The sequence below is a fragment of the Salvia splendens genome, chromosome 22, assembly GCF_004379255.2.
Source record: "Salvia splendens isolate huo1 chromosome 22, SspV2, whole genome shotgun sequence".
Classification (NCBI taxonomy): domain Eukaryota; kingdom Viridiplantae; phylum Streptophyta; class Magnoliopsida; order Lamiales; family Lamiaceae; genus Salvia; species Salvia splendens.
In genome coordinates, this window is record NC_056053.1 from 9,194,475 (window position 1) to 9,214,451 (window position 19,977).

Sequence of the window (19,977 nt, forward strand, 5' to 3'; positions counted from 1 at the left end):
TTAAAGACGCTTCCGCCAGGACTAAAGTTGCAGGGGTTGGCAGCGGAAGCATGCGTTCTAACTGATCACATATACGGATCTATTTTGCAGATTATTTAGACAAATTCTATTCGCGTAATTATCACACGTATCATGCTTATAACTTAAATTTCAAACATGCTTTAGCACAAAAAATCCCTAATACATGCTTGCTACGGAGTTAGCCAATTTACCTCGTTGATTCTCCAAAGAATCGTCGATTGCTCGCGCCTTTTCCACGATGATCTTCAATACTAGACCACGGATCTTCTGACTGGTGTCTCGAACTGTATCTCGACATCAGGGTGGGCTGATCTTATCGAAACACTAGGACTCGAATAAAGAAGATAGAAATTCCTCACAGAGGATGAGAGAGAATTTTCGAGCTCCTCTCAAAATAGAGGGAGACGAAAATTATATTATGAAATCCATTCATTTTCTGTCTCCTTTATTCTCCTATTTATAATAGTTACATATTGGGCCCAGTCAGGGATCTATGGAAGGTTTTGGATATGGGCTCCCCCAATTAGCTTTTTACTAATTAAATTGAACTCACAATTTATTACAAGCTTATATTGGAATATTACGAGCAGTCACTACAGAAGTAATATTGAACTCCCCATTCATAGAATACATGACACATCTATCTGCAGAATCAGTCTCATAATTATTGTTCTCACTAAGTGTCAAACGACACTTGACTAGAGACAAGACAATTCCATCTTGAATGGTAAAAACCTTTTCATGGAAATTCTAATGCTAAAATGTTCCAAGCAATGTATAGATATAGGATTCCTAAAAGAATCTCAACATTCTTTCTAGCAATCTCAAAGAATTAGATGCTTAGAATGTAATTAGTTTCTCTTAAATCATTTATCTTAAACTGGGTAGACAACCAGTTTCCTACGCTAGATGCCAACCTTAGTTGTTTGCAACTTTTATAGATTTCATCATCGTAGGGTACCAATAATACCATATTCAACGAACTTTCAACTTCTTTGTGCTTACTACACGCTTAAGGGCACATGTCAAATTCCAAACATTTGACAATCTCGCTAAAACACATACTATGATTTAGATGCATGCCTAAGACCATAAAGGTCTTCATTAGCTTCCAATCATGTGTTTCTTGCCCTTTATTACATACCTATTAGGATGTTCCATGTAGATGATTTCTTCAAGACTTCTATTAATAGAAAGCTGTCTTGACAATCATGATACATACATTCTAATTATGTAAGTGCTGACAGAAAGAAGGATCAAACAAATCTTGGCACAACAACAGCGAGAATATGATATTTCTCTTTGGGAATAGCCCATTGTCATTGACTAGCCATTTGAGATCCACATTTACACTTGCAAATGTACTAGCTCCCACTAACTGACACAACCTGTAGGCATTATTGCAAGTCTTGTAAAATATGTTATATATCTAAGATTGTAGTTTGGAATCTACCACCTTTCCAAGGATGAATATCCAAACGAACCAATTCTACATTGTAGTTAAAGGGATTATGTTCAAGTTAATCTAAGACCGAGTCTTGCGACACTCTTAGACCCATAAACTTGTTATGTTCCTAGGAACGCTTCCACTACGACATGGTTCTAACAATCTTAGGTGTTGAAGTTGATTTTATTAGTGCATAAGCTTCTAATGGTATTAGTCCTTGGTAACGTGGAAAATTTGATATCTCTCTGTGTCCTGAGAGTTATCACGCTGTTAGGCTTTTAGTTCCTTTCTTGATCTTCATACAAGAATTATATCTTTGAAGATTACAGAACTTATAATCTTACATCATTTGGGAGAACCTTAAAACATACCTCAGTACTCAACTCCAATTACTTGGATACCTTTCCAACATGCGTTGGAACAACATTACACCTTGAGATGTGCTAGACTAGAGTCGCTCTAGTCCACAACTCGTGTTTTGTAGAAGGTACTGATGATGGTAGTTTATTTAAGGTGTATCTCGTTATAGCTAACGCTTATCACATCAATGATAAGATTTTCATGAGTACAACTCATCACTTAATCAAACGTGTCTTAGAAAGACTTCGATTTCTTCTTACATAACTATCTCATTCTTTGAAAGAATGCTTGGATTAGTTTATGGAGGTTAGACTCCCACTACTGATCATAACGATTTGCTCGTCTCCTTATTGGTGTAAGCCAATGAGACTTGCTAGTCTTTCTACGTTGCACTTCTATAGGTATTCTGAATCAAATGATTCTAACTCATAGTGCATCGAATAGACATTCTCGACTTTCAAGCTATTTAACAAATTGTTAAAATCTTGATACTCTTACTTAGAAGTTGCATTGTTATGTAAGTCATTGTCCTTCTGTAAAAGAGGTCAATCCAACTTACTAAGCATCTTCACTCGCTTTAAACAAACTTTGATGACAATTCAGGCTCTCTCATTTCCATATCTAGTCTTTTGTTCAAATGAACTAGGACTTAGGGCAAATGCAACCTTTATGAATTCGTCATCTATCATGTTACTTTCCTCTAAAAGTAATATAACAACTAATATTCTGAGGGTTTTCTACTTTTCAGTTAAACCTTCTTGTAGTAATTTCTTATTACTTTAGACGATGACTTGAGTCAGAAAACTATTTGAGTGATCAAAAGATTCCTCAAAACATTCTGTCCCTCTAGGATATTCCAATCGAATCATCTTGACAGATTCTATTGATATCCATCTTTCATCGTCACTAACCAAGACTTGTTGTAACGCCCCATTTTTCTAAACCTAATTTGTGAACCCTAAATTACTTGTTTTAATGATAGTATTTTTGCAAAGTCCGTGAATTAATTGTTGGTGGATTAATTGTTGTTGGACTAGATACTGTGAAATAATGACTGCGCGAATTTAATTAATTCCTGTCCGTGAGGAATATTTATTGGACTCAATTTCGGGTTGAATCCGATAAATTAAATAAATAATATAAAGGTCCAGTCCGTGATAAATAAATTATAGATTGCACAAGTTAAAATAAAATACAATGGGCTGCGAACTAAACTAAACTAATTAAAATAAAATATCCTTAATTCAAATCTTAATTAAAGATTTTACGCAGATTTTTCCTGCTCCGTGAAAAGATATTCATCCTCCGTAATCTACAAATAAAATACCAAATAAATTCAAGTAAATCAAAAAGAAGAGAAAAAAAAATAAAATCAAAATCAAACCCCCCCCCCCCCCTCAATACACGATTTGCAACCGCCTCTCTCTCATGAATCTCACCCCAAATCTCTCCAACCTCTTAATCAAATCTTCTACTCCTCTATAATAGTTGCTGCACCATACCATTCGTTCCTCCCACCTCTGCAGCAACACAAGATTTCTCTTCAAATTCCTACTCATGGTAAACTTGCAACTCCATCTCTGTACACGTTTTTGCTGCTAAATCAACTCGTCGAACTCATGGAAATTTTTGAATAGGACCGAGACAACAGAGACTCAAGAACCATTCTTTCTAAATCCTTGCAAATTTGATTTCTCATCCACTAAGGTAACAAAAGAAAACTATCATCCTATTCCGCAAGAAGAATGTACATTGATACGGAAAGTTCATACTTTCTTTTTACAGAAACCAAGAATCCAGATTGAGGGAGAAGAAACCAACAGCTTTGATTTTTTTTGCCTGAGCCGACCTGTTCAGTGAAGGTATAAACCTTCCCCTCTATCTCAAATCTCCTTGCATATCGCTTGGTTGTTCAGTCGAAACTTGAAACTCGAAGTAAAATAAACCAAAGAGCAACCTTTTAAAGGATCAAACTGGAATTTACGAAACCAAACTAAGAACCTTACTTGCAGGGCGAATCGGGTTAGGGTCGGAGGCGTCGGGTCTGTTTTGGGGTAACTTGGGGCGACGGGTGGCGGAGACTGACCGAGAGCTGCTGCTGGCAGCGGTGGCGTCGCGTCCCCGGCAGCGACGGCGGCGGATCCCGGCGACGAGCAGCAGCGGCGGCGGTTCAGGGGAGCAGAGTGCCGACGGCGGTGGTGACTGTGCAGGAGCAGCGGAGGGGCGTCGCGACTCACGTTGGCGACAGCAGCGTCTCCCAGCGGCGAGTCGCACGCAGCGACGGCAGCAGAAATCGGCGATGCTGAGGACGATGACGGCGGCGGTGGTTGAACGCTGAGGACGAACAGCAGCTCCAGCCCCACCCCAGTCGAAACCCAAGCAGTTTTCGGATGAATTCAAGGCCGCGAATTGGAGGAAAACGGAGCCGGATTTGTTGGTGAAGGCTACGGAATGTGGAGATCCTAGTTTTGGTCGAAGAGAGGGAGTGGGAAAGAGGGAGAAAGATGTGGGAGAGGATGGAGAAGAGTTGGGCTGGGGTAATATTAATAAAAAAAACATTTGGGCCTCATTAATTGACTTGGGTGAATCATTTAAATTTTTGGGCTCCATTTAAATTGTTTAGGCCTCTTTAATTTAAATGGTAAGATTGGGTTAGTTGGGCTTCAATTTAAATTGTTGGGGCTCCTTAATTAAATTGGGGATATAAGTTGGAGAAAATAATTAAACTTTCAGGCTTTTAAATAAATCATTGGGCCGATAATTATTAGTGGCGAATTATTTAATGAATTCCGGAATATTTCAACGAATGAATAATTATATCCTAAGTCCGAAATAAATATAGTTCGAGGGGAAAATGCTTGCGTTAATTTAATTACACGCTTTTATAATTTTGGGGATTTTATGTCAATATCATTAAGAAAATACGAGGAGCCAACGGTGGAAATTAGGGGGCGTAAGCGGCCGCCGAATTATCGAGACAAAACGAGATAAATAACTTCGCTTAGGATGCATGCATATTTTTTTTTTAATTTGAAAGTGTGTTGATTTATCTATTATATAAATTGTTAAAGGTGAATCATCGCAAGGGAATCGTGATCGCAAGGGAAAGAACGTATTTTCAAATTAAGCACTCGAGGTGGGCTTTCTTTTAAATAAGGACAACGTCCTAAATATTTTATCGATGGAAATGAAACTGTATTAATCATGCCGTGATTTGTGTTTTAACGTGCCTATCTGATATGGCTATGCGCCATTGTTATATAAATCGAATTCGGGTCCTCGTAGGGCCGCAAACCCTACTTGGACTAGTGTACACCTATGGTAGATCGTGTGCTAGCGTACGGGCTGGCCGGTCTAGTGGCTTGGTTTGTGGCCACATTCCAAGTCATGTATTGGCAGATATGGTAAACGTCTATGGGAAAATGACTGATCAGTCGACTTTTACTATGGGAAAATGATTTTAGTGCCTCGGGCCTTTCTAAAGCTAAACCCCGACGGTTACTTAAGTATGGCATGATAAATGGACAACCTTTATTGAAAATGTTTTCGGCATGAGCCCATTGAGTATTCTTATAGTACTCAGCCCTGCATGTGTTTTCCCTATGTGCAGGTTGAGCTGCGACGAGGATGTGTTGGTGTTGAGCAAGTGAATTAAATATGTTATTGATGTCTTTGAACCTTGAGTGTCGTTGTGTCTTCACACATGACGTCACTCTTTCTCTTGGTCGTTTCCGCTGTGACGTGTCTTAAATTATGATTTATTTGGGCCGACAACTTTAATTGTTGGGGTAATGGATATTCTGAACTCCTTGTTGGATAATATTAAACTCTTGGTTATTTATTTGGATATTAATTGTTGGTCCAACTTGAGTTGAAACCCTAATTCTTTTCGTCTTCTATTTAATTCTTTTAATCACGATCGCCCGTATTTATTAACCCTAAGGGGCGGTCGTGAGTTTGGTATTAGAGCCTCAGTGTAACGCCCAACTTTTCTCTATTCCTTTAAGTTGTTTTTGGATTACTGTCGAATTTTTTTTAGCCAACTATCGTTCCGTTTTATTTTGAAAGCCTATGGAATTTTTTTTTTAAGAAGCCGAAATATTAAATAAAGATTCTGTAGAGATTTTCCTCCTCCGTGATCTGCAAATAAATATCAAACAAATCCAAATTTATCAAAAATATATATATATTAAAAAAATATATAGAAGAATTTGAATTCTCCTTCCCCTCAACCACGATTAAAACCGTCTAAACCTTACCCCTAAATCTCTCCCATATCTTTAACCACCCCCTCTATATTAAATCTTCAAATCAGTTTATTTTTTTTCTCTCCTATCGTTCTCTGCAATCAAAGAAGCGAGCTTCAGAAATCGAGAACCAAGTTCGAGAGAGGGAGCTACCGGTTGTTCTTTTGAAATCTGTTCAAGGTATATTTCCTCCCAATTCCAATTCCTATTTTGTACTTCATGCGAGAGCATACCATACAATTAGAACTCAAAATCTGCTAGAACACAACACTATGGAAGAGAACGTAATTGAAAGAAACGAACACTCTAATAATCGAATACCCACTGTGATTAACAGAGAATGCGAAAAAAAAAGAACATAATTTTGGAAGTGAACTTATCCGCCGGGTTAATCGGGGTGGAAACGAGGCTATTCGGTTGAAGTCGAGGCCACCAGCGAGCCGACGAAGAGGGCAGCGGCGGCAGCGGCTGCTGGGGCTTCCGCAGCGGCGACGGAGAAGCAGCCCTGTGACGCGGCGAGCGGCAGTACGGCTTCCGGATTGAAATTATCCTTGGTTGCTTGTTTTAATATGAGTTTAGAGAGAGAAGAGAATTTGAGAATTTCTGTTTTGCTTAACTTTTGAAATTGGGGGTGTTCCTTGGTGGCCGGCAATTTTAGAGAAGGGAGTATATGTTTTTTTAATTCCTTTTCCTTTAATAAATTGTGGTTGATGTTTAATAGTGGAATGGTGGAAAGTGATATTGCTTTGGGAAGGGGGGATATATGGGCGTGTGTTTGGAAGGAGGAGTTTTTGACTTAGTCTTTTTGTTTTGTGTTTGTTTTGAAGCTGGAGAATTTGTGGGTATGTGTGTTTACATACAGAGAGAAATAGAGAGAGGATGTTTGTTACCTGAGATCCTGTTCAAGTAAGAAACCGGGTAGGGGGTAATTTGATTGTGGGCCACTTTCTAATTCTTGGGCCAAATTAATTAAATTCTTGAACTAATAAATTAATTATCGGGGATGAGCGCGAACAATGGAAATTCGATCAAGGAAAAGACGAAGGATAAAATGATCACGGACTTAGGATGCATGCATTGGTAAATTGATTTATTTTGCAAGGTCTGATTTTTGCATGTCATGTTATTTGCGAAAGGGTGATCTCCGTGAGCGAAGTAAGATCGAAAAGGAAAATCCAAGTTAAGGAACTAAGCAATCAAGGTGGGCTTTCTTTTTAAATAAGGGCAATGCCCAAAGTATATTTTTATGTGAAAATTATATGAATATTTGCCATGCCGTATTTTGTTTTATTCTATGGAACCTATCTGATGTGGCTTTTGCCATCAATGGATAATCGAATTCGGGTCTGTCTAGGGAGTGAGTCCCTATTCAGGCTAGTGTACACCTATGGAGATCGTGAGCCGTCTTTTGGGTCGGCCGGTCTAGTGACTTGGAATGTGGCCACATTCCTTGTCATCAATGGATCAGATATGGTAGACATCTATGGGAAAATGACTGATCAGTCACGAGTTTTACGATGAAAATGATTTTAGTGTCTTGGGAGATTTCTAAAGTTAAAACCCCATGGTCACTCAATGGTGGCATGATAAATACTTTTTATAGAATGTTTTCGGCATGAGTCCATTGAGTGCATCAAGCACTCAGCCCTGCTTTTCTTTTAAAAAAATTGCAGGTTGAGCGTGACGGGTGCGGTGGGTGTTGAGCAAGACCGTTGAAGAAATTAATTGTTTAGAATGTGTCATGTCTTCACACGTGGCATATTCCTTCTCTCAAATGCTTCCGCTAAGTAGTTGTCCTTCTTTTGAGTTCTTGTATCGTTGAGATAATATTCATTTTTGAGTTGTTGATTGTTGAGATACTCTGATTTTTATTCGAGCTTTTCCCATTTGTTTCGAGCTATGGTCGAGTTGCGTTGTTTTCCCCTTTCTTTCCCGCTTCTTTAATCCTCCCCTAGTCGCGATCAACCGTATTTTCTATCCTAAGAAAATGCGAGCGTGACAAAGTGGTATCAGAGCAATTTTTCTTTCCGCTCTTTTTCAGTCTTAGTCTAGACTTGTTTCGCTAGACTAAAATAATAGTGATAATAATAATAATGATAATAATAATTATGCATTGAAGGCACAACATCCCGCTTCGCCACGCTCAATCAAGAAAGAGGTAATTTATTTTATGAAAAATTTTTATAAGAAAGTTTTCTGGAAATGAGATGAGAAGAGCTATGGTTATGAAAACAAAGTATGTTTTACAATGGGATAGAGGAGCTATGGTATATATATGTGTGTGTGTGTTTTGCGAGAAGATGAAAATCTATGGTGATAGAAAGATGTATGTTATGCAATGGGGTGATTTATCTTTTATGAAAAAAATTTGATCAATGGAAATACTGTGTTTATGAATTATTCGAAAATTTTTGAGTTTCGAGAAAAATAGTTTTAACTTTTTCGTTTGGAAAAATAAGCTATGGAAGTATGATGATATTTATGTCATAAGGTGCAAAGTATGATGCGTTATTCTATGAAGTGTTTTATACGATGGATGAAAGTTGATGCGAAAGTATATTTTAGTTTTGAGTCAAAACTTTTACTTTAAAAGTGAGATGTGGAAATTTTAGGAAAGTGTGAAAGAGTTTGAAGAAAGCTTTTGTGTCGAAATTTTATGAATGCAAATGTGAAGTGCGAAAGTGTTTAGCTATGAGATGTGAAAATGTTGTGTGTTTATCTTGTGGTATGAATGACGTTAATTGTGGTAGATGTTGAGATGAGAGATGATGAAGTATGTGGCAAACATAGAGTGCTTATGTTGTAGGCTAGATTGAATACACGCGAACAGTAGTTTTAAGTTGAGATAATCTATCACTTTCCCGAGTGACAAAAATGAACGAGAATCTGAAAGTGTGGGGCGAATCCCTAATTTATCAAAAATACGAGGCAAGGAAAATCGAAGAATGAGAAGAGAAGTCAGTATTATGATGTTTGAAAAGATATGAAAGTGGTGAAGTTGGAATATGAGCAATCGTACTAACTCGTGTGCCTATGAAACAGAATGCCACCGAGACGTGGACGTGGAGATGGACGTGGACGAGGTCCACGAGTAGGGCGCAATGGGGAGGAACGGTCCGAGGAGAGTGTTGGAAATCAACCCCCGCCACCACCCCCCACCCCCACCTCCACCTCAAGAAAAAGGATACATCAAGACATTTTTGAAGCAAAACCCCCCACAGTTTGATGGACTTGGAGAGCGACCAAAGGCAGAGGCCTGGATACGCGCCCTCGAGCGTATATTCGAGTTTATGGAGTGCACAGATAGGGAACGTCTCGCTTGTGTGACTTTTCAATTAACTGGGCCTGCCGATTTTTGGTGGGATACTAAGCGAAGAACAATGAACCCCGCACGCCGTGAGGCCCTGACATGGAATGAATTCAAGGAGGAGGTGTACAACAAGTACATTCCCATGAGCTACAGACGAGCAAAGATAGTTGAGTTCCACACCCTAAAACAAGGAAGCATGACGGTGACGGAGTACGACCGTGCTCTTTGTGAAATGACCCGATATGCACCCGAGTTGGTAGACACAGATGAGAAAATGACCGAAAAATTTCGTTCTGGTCTTAGACACGAAATAAGGGTAGCCGTGGTCAGCCGTAGAGGAATTACATACTCCGAGATTTTGAGTTGCGCTTTAGATGTGGAAGAGGCACTGCCTAAGGATGAGACGGTAGCGAATCCTACACCACCAACACCACAACAACAACATAACTCTCGAGACAAGAGGAAATGGGATGGGGATCAGGGTCCATATAAAAATAAGAGGCAACAACATATCCAGACTGCTCCCAATCAGAGGGGTAATTTCCGACCTAGGATTCCTCCATGCACTATATGCTTTAGGAACCACCGTGGAGAGTGTAGACTCAAGTTTGATGGATGCTACAACTGTGGTGGAAATGGTCATTTCTCTAGAGATTGCCCAAGTAAGAATGTTGAAGTAGGTGTAAGGCAAAACGACCAAGGACCACGCCCACAACTTCAAGCAATTCAAGCCGACCCAAGAGGAGACCCAGCTCCACCCCCAAACCAATAGTAACATTGTGGTTGCGAGGAATACGCTTGAGAATTTGAAGATAAGATGGAGAGTTCTAGGAAACGTTTAGTTATATTTTTGCAAATTTCGGGACGAAATTTTTGTTAAGATGGGTAGATTGTAACGCCCGACTTTTCTCTATTCCTTTAAGTTGTTTTTGGATTACTGTCGAATTTTTTTTAGCCAACTATCGTTCCGTTTTATTTTGAGAGCCTATGAAATTTTTTTTAAGAAGCCGAAATATTAAATAAAGATTCTGTAGAGATTTTCCTCCTCCGTGATCTGCAAATAAATATCAAACAAATCCAAATTTATCAAAAATATATATATATTAAAAAAATATATAGAAGAATTCGAATTCTCCTTCCCCTCAACCACGATTAAAACCGTCTAAACCTTACCCCTAAATCTCTCCCATATCTTTAACCACCCCCTCTATATTAAATCTTCAAATCAGTTTATTTTTTTTCTCTCCTATCGTTCTCTGCAATCAAAGAAGCGAGCTTCAGAAATCGAGAACCAAGTTCGGGAGAGGGAGCTACCGGTTGTTCTTTTGAAATCTGTTCAAGGTATATTTCTTCCCAATTCCAATTCCTATTTTGTACTTCATGCGAGAGCATACCATACAATTAGAACTCAAAATCTGCTAGAACACAACTCTATGGAAGAGAACGTAAGTGAAAGAAACCAACACTCTAATAATCGAATACCCACTGTGATTAACAGAGAATGCGAAAAAAAAAGAACATAATTTTGGAAGTGAACTTATCCGCCGGGTTAATCGGGGTGGAAACGAGGCTGTTCGGTTGAAGTAGAGGCCACCAGCGAGCCGACGAAGAGGGCAGCGGCGGCAGCGGCTGCTAAGGCTTCCGCAGCGGCGACGGAGAAGCAGCCCTGTGACGCGGCGAGCGGCAGTACGGCTTCCGGATTGAAATTATCCTTGGTTGCTTGTTTTAATATGAGTTTAGAGTGAGAAGAGAATTTGAGAATTTCTGTTTTGCTTAACTTTTGAAATTGGGGGTGTTCCTTGGTGGCCGGCAATTTTAGAGAAGGGAGTATATGTTTTTTTAATTCCTTTTCCTTTAATAAATTGTGGTTGATGTTTAATAGTGGAGTGGTGGAAAGTGATATTGCTTTGGGAAGGGGGGATATATGGGCGTGTGTTTGGAAGGAGGAGTTTTTGACTTAGTCTTTTTGTTTTGTGTTTGTTTTGAAGCTGGAGAATTTGTGGGTATGTGTGTTTACATACAGAGAGAAATAGAGAGAGGATGTTTGTTACCTGAGATCCTGTTCAAGTAAGAAACCGGGTAGGGGGTAATTTGATTGTGGGCCACTTTCTAATTCTTGGGCCAAATTAATTAAATTCTTGAACTAATAAATTAATTATCGGGGATGAGCGCGAACAATGGAAATTCGATCAAGGAAAAGACGAAGGATAAAATGATCACGGACTTAGGATGCATGCATTGGTAAATTGATTTATTTTGCAAGGTCTGATTTTTGCATGTCATGTTATTTGCGAAAGGGTGATCTCCGTGAGCGAAGTAAGATCGAAAAGGAAAATCCAAGTTAAGGAACTAAGCAATCAAGGTGGGCTTTCTTTTTAAATAAGGGCAATGCCCAAAGTATATTTTTATGTGAAAATTATATGAATATTTGCCATGCCGTATTTTGTTTTATTCTATGGAACCTATCTGATGTGGCTTTTGCCATCAATGGATAATCGAATTCGGGTCTGTCTAGGGAGTGAGTCCCTATTCAGGCTAGTGTACACCTATGGAGATCGTGAGCCGTCTTTTGGGTCGGCCGGTCTAGTGACTTGGAATGTGGCCACATTCCTTGTCATCAATGGATCAGATATGGTAGACATCTATGGGAAAATGACTGATCAGTCACGAGTTTTACGATGAAAATGATTTTAGTGTCTTGGGAGATTTCTAAAGTTAAAACCCCATGGTCACTCAATGGTGGCATGATAAATACTTTTTATAGAATGTTTTCGGCATGAGTCCATTGAGTGCATCAAGCACTCAGCCCTGCTTTTCTTTTAAAAAAATTGCAGGTTGAGCGTGACGGGTGCGGTGGGTGTTGAGCAAGACCGTTGAAGAAATTAATTGTTTAGAATGTGTCATGTCTTCACACGTGGCATATTCCTTCTCTCAAATGCTTCCGCTAAGTAGTTGTCCTTCTTTTGAGTTCTTGTATCGTTGAGATAATATTCATTTTTGAGTTGTTGATTGTTGAGATACTCTGATTTTTATTCGAGCTTTTCCCATTTGTTTCGAGCTATGGTCGAGTTGCGTTGTTTTCCCCTTTCTTTCCCGCTTCTTTAATCCTCCCCTAGTCGCGATCAACCGTATTTTCTATCCTAAGAAAATGCGAGCGTGACAAAGTGGTATCAGAGCAATTTTTCTTTCCGCTCTTTTTCAGTCTTAGTCTAGACTTGTTTCGCTAGACTAAAATAATAGTGATAATAATAATAATGATAATAATAATTATGCATTGAAGGCACAACATCCCGCTTCGCCACGCTCAATCAAGAAAGAGGTAATTTATTTTATGAAAAATTTTTATAAGAAAGTTTTCTGGAAATGAGATGAGAAGAGCTATGGTTATGAAAACAAAGTATGTTTTACAATGGGATAGAGGAGCTATGGTATATATATGTGTGTGTGTGTTTTGCGAGAAGATGAAAATCTATGGTGATAGAAAGATGTATGTTATGCAATGGGGTGATTTATCTTTTATGAAAAAAATTTGATCAATGGAAATACTGTGTTTATGAATTATTCGAAAATTTTTGAGTTTCGAGAAAAATAGTTTTAACTTTTTCGTTTGGAAAAATAAGCTATGGAAGTATGATGATATTTATGTCATAAGGTGCAAAGTATGATGCGTTATTCTATGAAGTGTTTTATACGATGGATGAAAGTTGATGCGAAAGTATATTTTAGTTTTGAGTCAAAACTTTTACTTTAAAAGTGAGATGTGGAAATTTTAGGAAAGTGTGAAAGAGTTTGAAGAAAGCTTTTGTGTCGAAATTTTATGAATGCAAATGTGAAGTGCGAAAGTGTTTAGCTATGAGATGTGAAAATGTTGTGTGTTTATCTTGTGGTATGAATGACGTTAATTGTGGTAGATGTTGAGATGAGAGATGATGAAGTATGTGGCAAACATAGAGTGCTTATGTTGTAGGCTAGATTGAATACACGCGAACAGTAGTTTTAAGTTGAGATAATCTATCACTTTCCCGAGTGACAAAAATGAACGAGAATCTGAAAGTGTGGGGCGAATCCCTAATTTATCAAAAATACGAGGCAAGGAAAATCGAAGAATGAGAAGAGAAGTCAGTATTATGATGTTTGAAAAGATATGAAAGTGGTGAAGTTGGAATATGAGCAATCGTACTAACTCGTGTGCCTATGAAACAGAATGCCACCGAGACGTGGACGTGGAGATGGACGTGGACGAGGTCCACGAGTAGGGCGCAATGGGGAGGAACGGTCCGAGGAGAGTGTTGGAAATCAACCCCCGCCACCACCCCCCACCCCCACCTCCACCTCAAGAAAAAGGATACATCAAGACATTTTTGAAGCAAAACCCCCCACAGTTTGATGGACTTGGAGAGCGACCAAAGGCAGAGGCCTGGATACGCGCCCTCGAGCGTATATTCGAGTTTATGGAGTGCACAGATAGGGAACGTCTCGCTTGTGTGACTTTTCAATTAACTGGGCCTGCCGATTTTTGGTGGGATACTAAGCGAAGAACAATGAACCCCGCACGCCGTGAGGCCCTGACATGGAATGAATTCAAGGAGGAGGTGTACAACAAGTACATTCCCATGAGCTACAGACGAGCAAAGATAGTTGAGTTCCACACCCTAAAACAAGGAAGCATGACGGTGACGGAGTACGACCGTGCTCTTTGTGAAATGACCCGATATGCACCCGAGTTGGTAGACACAGATGAGAAAATGACCGAAAAATTTCGTTCTGGTCTTAGACACGAAATAAGGGTAGCCGTGGTCAGCCGTAGAGGAATTACATACTCCGAGATTTTGAGTTGCGCTTTAGATGTGGAAGAGGCACTGCCTAAGGATGAGACGGTAGCGAATCCTACACCACCAACACCACAACAACAACATAACTCTCGAGACAAGAGGAAATGGGATGGGGATCAGGGTCCATATAAAAATAAGAGGCAACAACATATCCAGACTGCTCCCAATCAGAGGGGTAATTTCCGACCTAGGATTCCTCCATGCACTATATGCTTTAGGAACCACCGTGGAGAGTGTAGACTCAAGTTTGATGGATGCTACAACTGTGGTGGAAATGGTCATTTCTCTAGAGATTGCCCAAGTAAGAATGTTGAAGTAGGTGTAAGGCAAAACGACCAAGGACCACGCCCACAACTTCAAGCAATTCAAGCCGACCCAAGAGGAGACCCAGCTCCACCCCCAAACCAATAGTAACATTGTGGTTGCGAGGAATACGCTTGAGAATTTGAAGATAAGATGGAGAGTTCTAGGAAACGTTTAGTTATATTTTTGCAAATTTCGGGACGAAATTTTTGTTAAGATGGGTAGATTGTAACGCCCGACTTTTCTCTATTCCTTTAAGTTGTTTTTGGATTACTGTCGAATTTTTTTTAGCCAACTATCGTTCCGTTTTATTTTGAGAGCCTATGGAATTTTTTTTAAGAAGCCGAAATATTAAATAAAGATTCTGTAGAGATTTTCCTCCTCCGTGATCTGCAAATAAATATCAAACAAATCCAAATTTATCAAAAATATATATATATTAAAAAAATATATAGAAGAATTCGAATTCTCCTTCCCCTCAACCACGATTAAAACCGTCTAAACCTTACCCCTAAATCTCTCCCATATCTTTAACCACCCCCTCTATATTAAATCTTCAAATCAGTTTATTTTTTTTCTCTCCTATCGTTCTCTGCAATCAAAGAAGCGAGCTTCAGAAATCGAGAACCAAGTTCGGGAGAGGGAGCTACCGGTTGTTCTTTTGAAATCTGTTCAAGGTATATTTCTTCCCAATTCCAATTCCTATTTTGTACTTCATGCGAGAGCATACCATACAATTAGAACTCAAAATCTGCTAGAACACAACTCTATGGAAGAGAACGTAAGTGAAAGAAACCAACACTCTAATAATCGAATACCCACTGTGATTAACAGAGAATGCGAAAAAAAAAGAACATAATTTTGGAAGTGAACTTATCCGCCGGGTTAATCGGGGTGGAAACGAGGCTGTTCGGTTGAAGTAGAGGCCACCAGCGAGCCGACGAAGAGGGCAGCGGCGGCAGCGGCTGCTAAGGCTTCCGCAGCGGCGACGGAGAAGCAGCCCTGTGATGCGGCGAGCGGCAGTACGGCTTCCGGATTGAAATTATCCTTGGTTGCTTGTTTTAATATGAGTTTAGAGTGAGAAGAGAATTTGAGAATTTCTGTTTTGCTTAACTTTTGAAATTGGGGGTGTTCCTTGGTGGCCGGCAATTTTAGAGAAGGGAGTATATGTTTTTTTAATTCCTTTTCCTTTAATAAATTGTGGTTGATGTTTAATAGTGGAGTGGTGGAAAGTGATATTGCTTTGGGAAGGGGGGATATATGGGCGTGTGTTTGGAAGGAGGAGTTTTTGACTTAGTCTTTTTGTTTTGTGTTTGTTTTGAAGCTGGAGAATTTGTGGGTATGTGTGTTTACATACAGAGAGAAATAGAGAGAGGATGTTTGTTACGTGATATCCTGTTCAAGTAAGAAACCGGGTAGGGGGTAATTTGATTGTGGGCCACTTTCTAATTCTTGGGCTAAATTAATTAAATTCTTGAACTAATAAATTAATTATCGGGGATGAGCGCGAACAATGGAAATTCTATCAAGGAAAAGACGAAGGATAAAATGATCACGCACTTAGGATGCATGCATTGGTAAATTGATTTATTTTGCAAGGTCTGATTTTTGCATGTTATGTTATTTGCGAAAGGGTGATCTCCGTGAGCGAAGTAAGATCGAAAAAGAAAATCCAAGTTAAGGAACTAAGCAATCAAGGTGGGCTTTCTTTTTAAATAAGGGCAATGCCCAAAGTATATTTTTATGTGAAAATGATATGAATATTTGCCATGCCGTGTTTTGTTTTATTCTATGGAACCTATCTGATGTGGCTTTTGCCATCAATGGATAATCGAATTCGGGTCTGTCTAGGGAGTGAGTCCCTATTCAGGCTAGTGTACACCTATGGAGACCGTGAGCCGTCTTTTGGGTCGGCCGGTCTAGTGACTTGGAATGTGGCCACATTCCTTGTCATCAATGGATCAGATATGGTAGACATCTATGGGAAAATGACTGATCAGTCACGAGTTTTATGATGAAAATGATTTTAGTGTCTTGGGCGATTTCTAAAGTTAAAACCCCATGGTCACTCAATGGTGGCATGATAAATACTTTTTATAAAATGTTTTCGGCATGTGTCCATTGAGTGCATCAAGCACTCAGCCCTGCTTTTCTTTTAAAAAAATTGCAGGTTGAGCGTGACGGGTGCGGTGGGTGTTGAGCAAGACCGTTGAAGAAATTAATTGTTTAGAATATGTCATGTTTTCACACGTGGCATATTCCTTCTCTCAAATGCTTCCGCTAAGTAGTTGTCCTTCTTTTGAGTTCTTGTATCGTTGAGATAATATTCATTTTTGAGTTGTTGATTGTTGAGATACTCTGATTTTTATTCGAGCTATTCCCATTTGTTTCGAGCTATGGTCGAGTTGCGTTGTTTTTCCCTTTCTTTCCCGCTTCTTTAATCCTCCCCTAGTCGCGATCAACCGTGTTTTCTATCCTTAGAAAATGCGAGTGTGCCACTCAGTTTCTTTCCGCTCTGGACCCAAGAGTCTTTTTGAGTCAAAATTTATTCTTGTATTAATTGACTAAGGTATAAACATTGAAGGCTCAATACCACGACTCGTCACGCCCAACCGCGAAGAAAGAGGTACAAGTATTTTGGTGACTATGGGATTGGATTATTGAATATTGAGAGTTTCAATGGAAAACTTTGATTTTGGTGATGGAAGTCAATACGTTAGTTTTGGAAAAAAAATTATGCATATACAAAAAAATGTAGGATGATATATATAAGGATGTTATTATTTGATTGTGAAGCATGATTTTGCTAAGTACCATGAATACCGTCAAGCATGAGAAATTGTATATATCTAAATGAGGAAAATATGTGGTTAAATGTTGAACTTTCACGAGTGTTTGGAGAATTTAACTCGTATCTTACCTATATGTGGTGGAATTCTATGTGGTTTTGAGAGTCATTAAACGTCGAGTACGAAATACGAGGCAAGTAGCCTATGAGAAATAAAAGTCGACATACCGTGACATGATAAAATGCGAAATCAAACGGAATGAGTGATCCATCCACCTTGAGCACCCAAGTTTATTCTTGGCATGATGCAATCATCATACCCTTATCTTGTATACACATCTATATGTACCCATTCCATACTCTCAGCATCAGTTTGAGCCATATATCTTCCATATTATTTCCTATCTTTGACTTGATGTTGAGGTTTCCTTCTATGTAGATGGTCGGATCGTACTTTGCCCAAATGCGAAATCGTTATGCCAGAAATAGGAACCTTCCCGTTGAGAGTTACCGAGAACACGAATGGGATGGAAAGAGCGACCTCATGGGTTACGTCGCTGAATTTTGGGATTTATGGATGGACGCTTATGCGTTCGGGGGAGCCACCCACCATGCTGGTATTACAAAGCTTATTCATACCCTACCGCCATCTTGGAGCCAGTGGGTCGCTCAGGCGGCGGAATAGTTTACGTGGTATAGCCTACCCGAATACGCACCGCGTGGGGACTTGCCTGGTCTTCTGGAAATACTGTTTCCGGCCTTAATAAGGGCAGCTGACGGACCACCACGTTCTCCACCACCACAGATTTATTCACCGGAGCAAGCACACGCAAGGAAGTTTCGATCTGATAGTGAGCCGCATGTCTCGGGCGTGCCTAAAAGGACAAGGCTCGGGATGCGCACCTCGGCCCCTTCAGGAATAGAAAGGGAAGTTGAGAAGATAATCGCGACAATCCCTTCACCGATATGCGCTGAAGAGGAAGACGAGGAGGAAGAACCCCTCGAGAAAGAAGAAAATTCGGATATGGAGACCGATGGTGAGGCCGAAGAGGAAGAAGAGGAGAAGGAGGAAGGAGAAATTTAGGAACAATAGTCATGTGATGGATTGTTTCGTTTCTCTCCTGTTTTGATATCATATTGTTTTGCTAGACTATTATTCATTTTATTTCCACGTTTTTGGCTCTTCATTCTTTAGTTATGATTGATACTAAGACCTCTTGGAGGCGACGTTTTATTATGGAAATTTCTACTTTTGCTACCTTGTTGGGCTATTATCTTTTGATATCCTATTGTGCAATTGTTCTTGATATCCTATTGTGTAATCGTCCTTTGTTGTTCTGTTGTGCAAACGACCTTTGTTATTCCATTGTGCAAACATCTTTTGTTAATCCCTTAAACAATTGTTCTCTTTATTCTATCGTGCAAACGTCTTTTGTTATTCCGTTGTGCGAATATCTTTTGCTAATTCATGATGCAATTGTTTCTCTTTAATCTATCGTACAAATGACTTCCGCAATCCTGTTGTGCGAACATCTTTGTTAGCCATGATGCAATTGTTTCTCTTTAATCTATGGTACAAATGACTTCTGCAATCCTGTTGTGCGAACACCTTTGCTAGCCATGATGCAAATTGTTTCTCGTTATTCTATTGTGCAAATGTCTTTTGCTATCCTGTTGTGCGAATATTTTGCCACATCATGATCCAATGGTCCTATTCTATCCATGACACAACTATCTTTTGTCTTGTTGTACAATTGCCCCTTGATCCCTACTTGCGAAATATTACATGATCTTCCCAACTATACAACATGACTATTGATAGATTTGAGTAAGTGTGATAATAACCCGTTTGTTTGGTGATGAATCAGAATGCCGCCAAGACGTAATGTAAGGAATGTGAACCGGGCGCCTACACCTCAGGCGACGGAAGTCGAGAGTGTGGCACAACCAACCCCACAACCTCCACCACCACCACCTCCACCTCAAGTGGACCGCGAAATTGTGAAGTTGTTCTAGAAACAGAAACCACCTGTCTTCGATGGAATGGGAGAGCCGGAAAAGGCTGAGAGTTGGATACGCGCATTGGAGCGCATTTTTACAATTCTGATGTGCAACGATGCCGAGCGAATGGCTTGTGTGACCTATCAGTTGACTGGGTCAGCTGACTTCTGGTGGGATACCAAGATGAAGACCACGCCACGAGATCAAGTGAATGGAATGACCTGGGAGAAGTTCAAGGAGGCCATATATAACAAGTACGTGCCAAAGAGCTATCGAAAGGAGAAGGCGGCTGAGTTTTACAACTTAACTCAAGGGCGCATGTCAGTGACTGAATATGATCGCGCACTCTGTGATATGACCCAGTATGCACCCGAACAAGTTGACACGGATGAGAAACTGGCAGAAAAATTCCGTGAGGGTCTAAGGCAAGATAAAGATGGTTTTGGCTAGTCTTGGAAGACTTACATATGCGGAGGCGTTGGCCCTCGCGCTAGATGTTGAGGCAGCTATGCCTAAGGAGAGGGTGACGGAGAACACTACACTGGCTCTAACTCCATCACATCATTCCCGGGAGAAGAGGAAGTGGGATGGGAACAGGACCCACTATGACCCACTATGAATCGTGATCAACCTCCGCGACAACAACAACCTCACCGTCCGAGACTACC

General features: G+C 39.9%; 1 protein-coding gene across 1 annotated transcript; it reads left to right on the top strand.

Annotated features, from left to right (window-relative positions):
• Positions 1-19,351: 19,351 nt before the first annotated feature.
• LOC121786688 lies at positions 19,352-19,759 on the top strand. Its single transcript, XM_042185322.1, has one exon. It carries the CDS (start codon positions 19,352-19,354, stop codon positions 19,757-19,759), a length of 408 nt encoding a protein of 135 aa, XP_042041256.1.
• Positions 19,760-19,977: the final 218 nt, after the last annotated feature.

Bases quoted from the DNA above. Each gene is read 5' to 3' on its own strand.
- LOC121786688 (XM_042185322.1), top strand. From the start codon at position 19,352: ATGGGAGAGCCGGAAAAGGCTGAGAGTTGGATACGCGCATTGGAGCGC.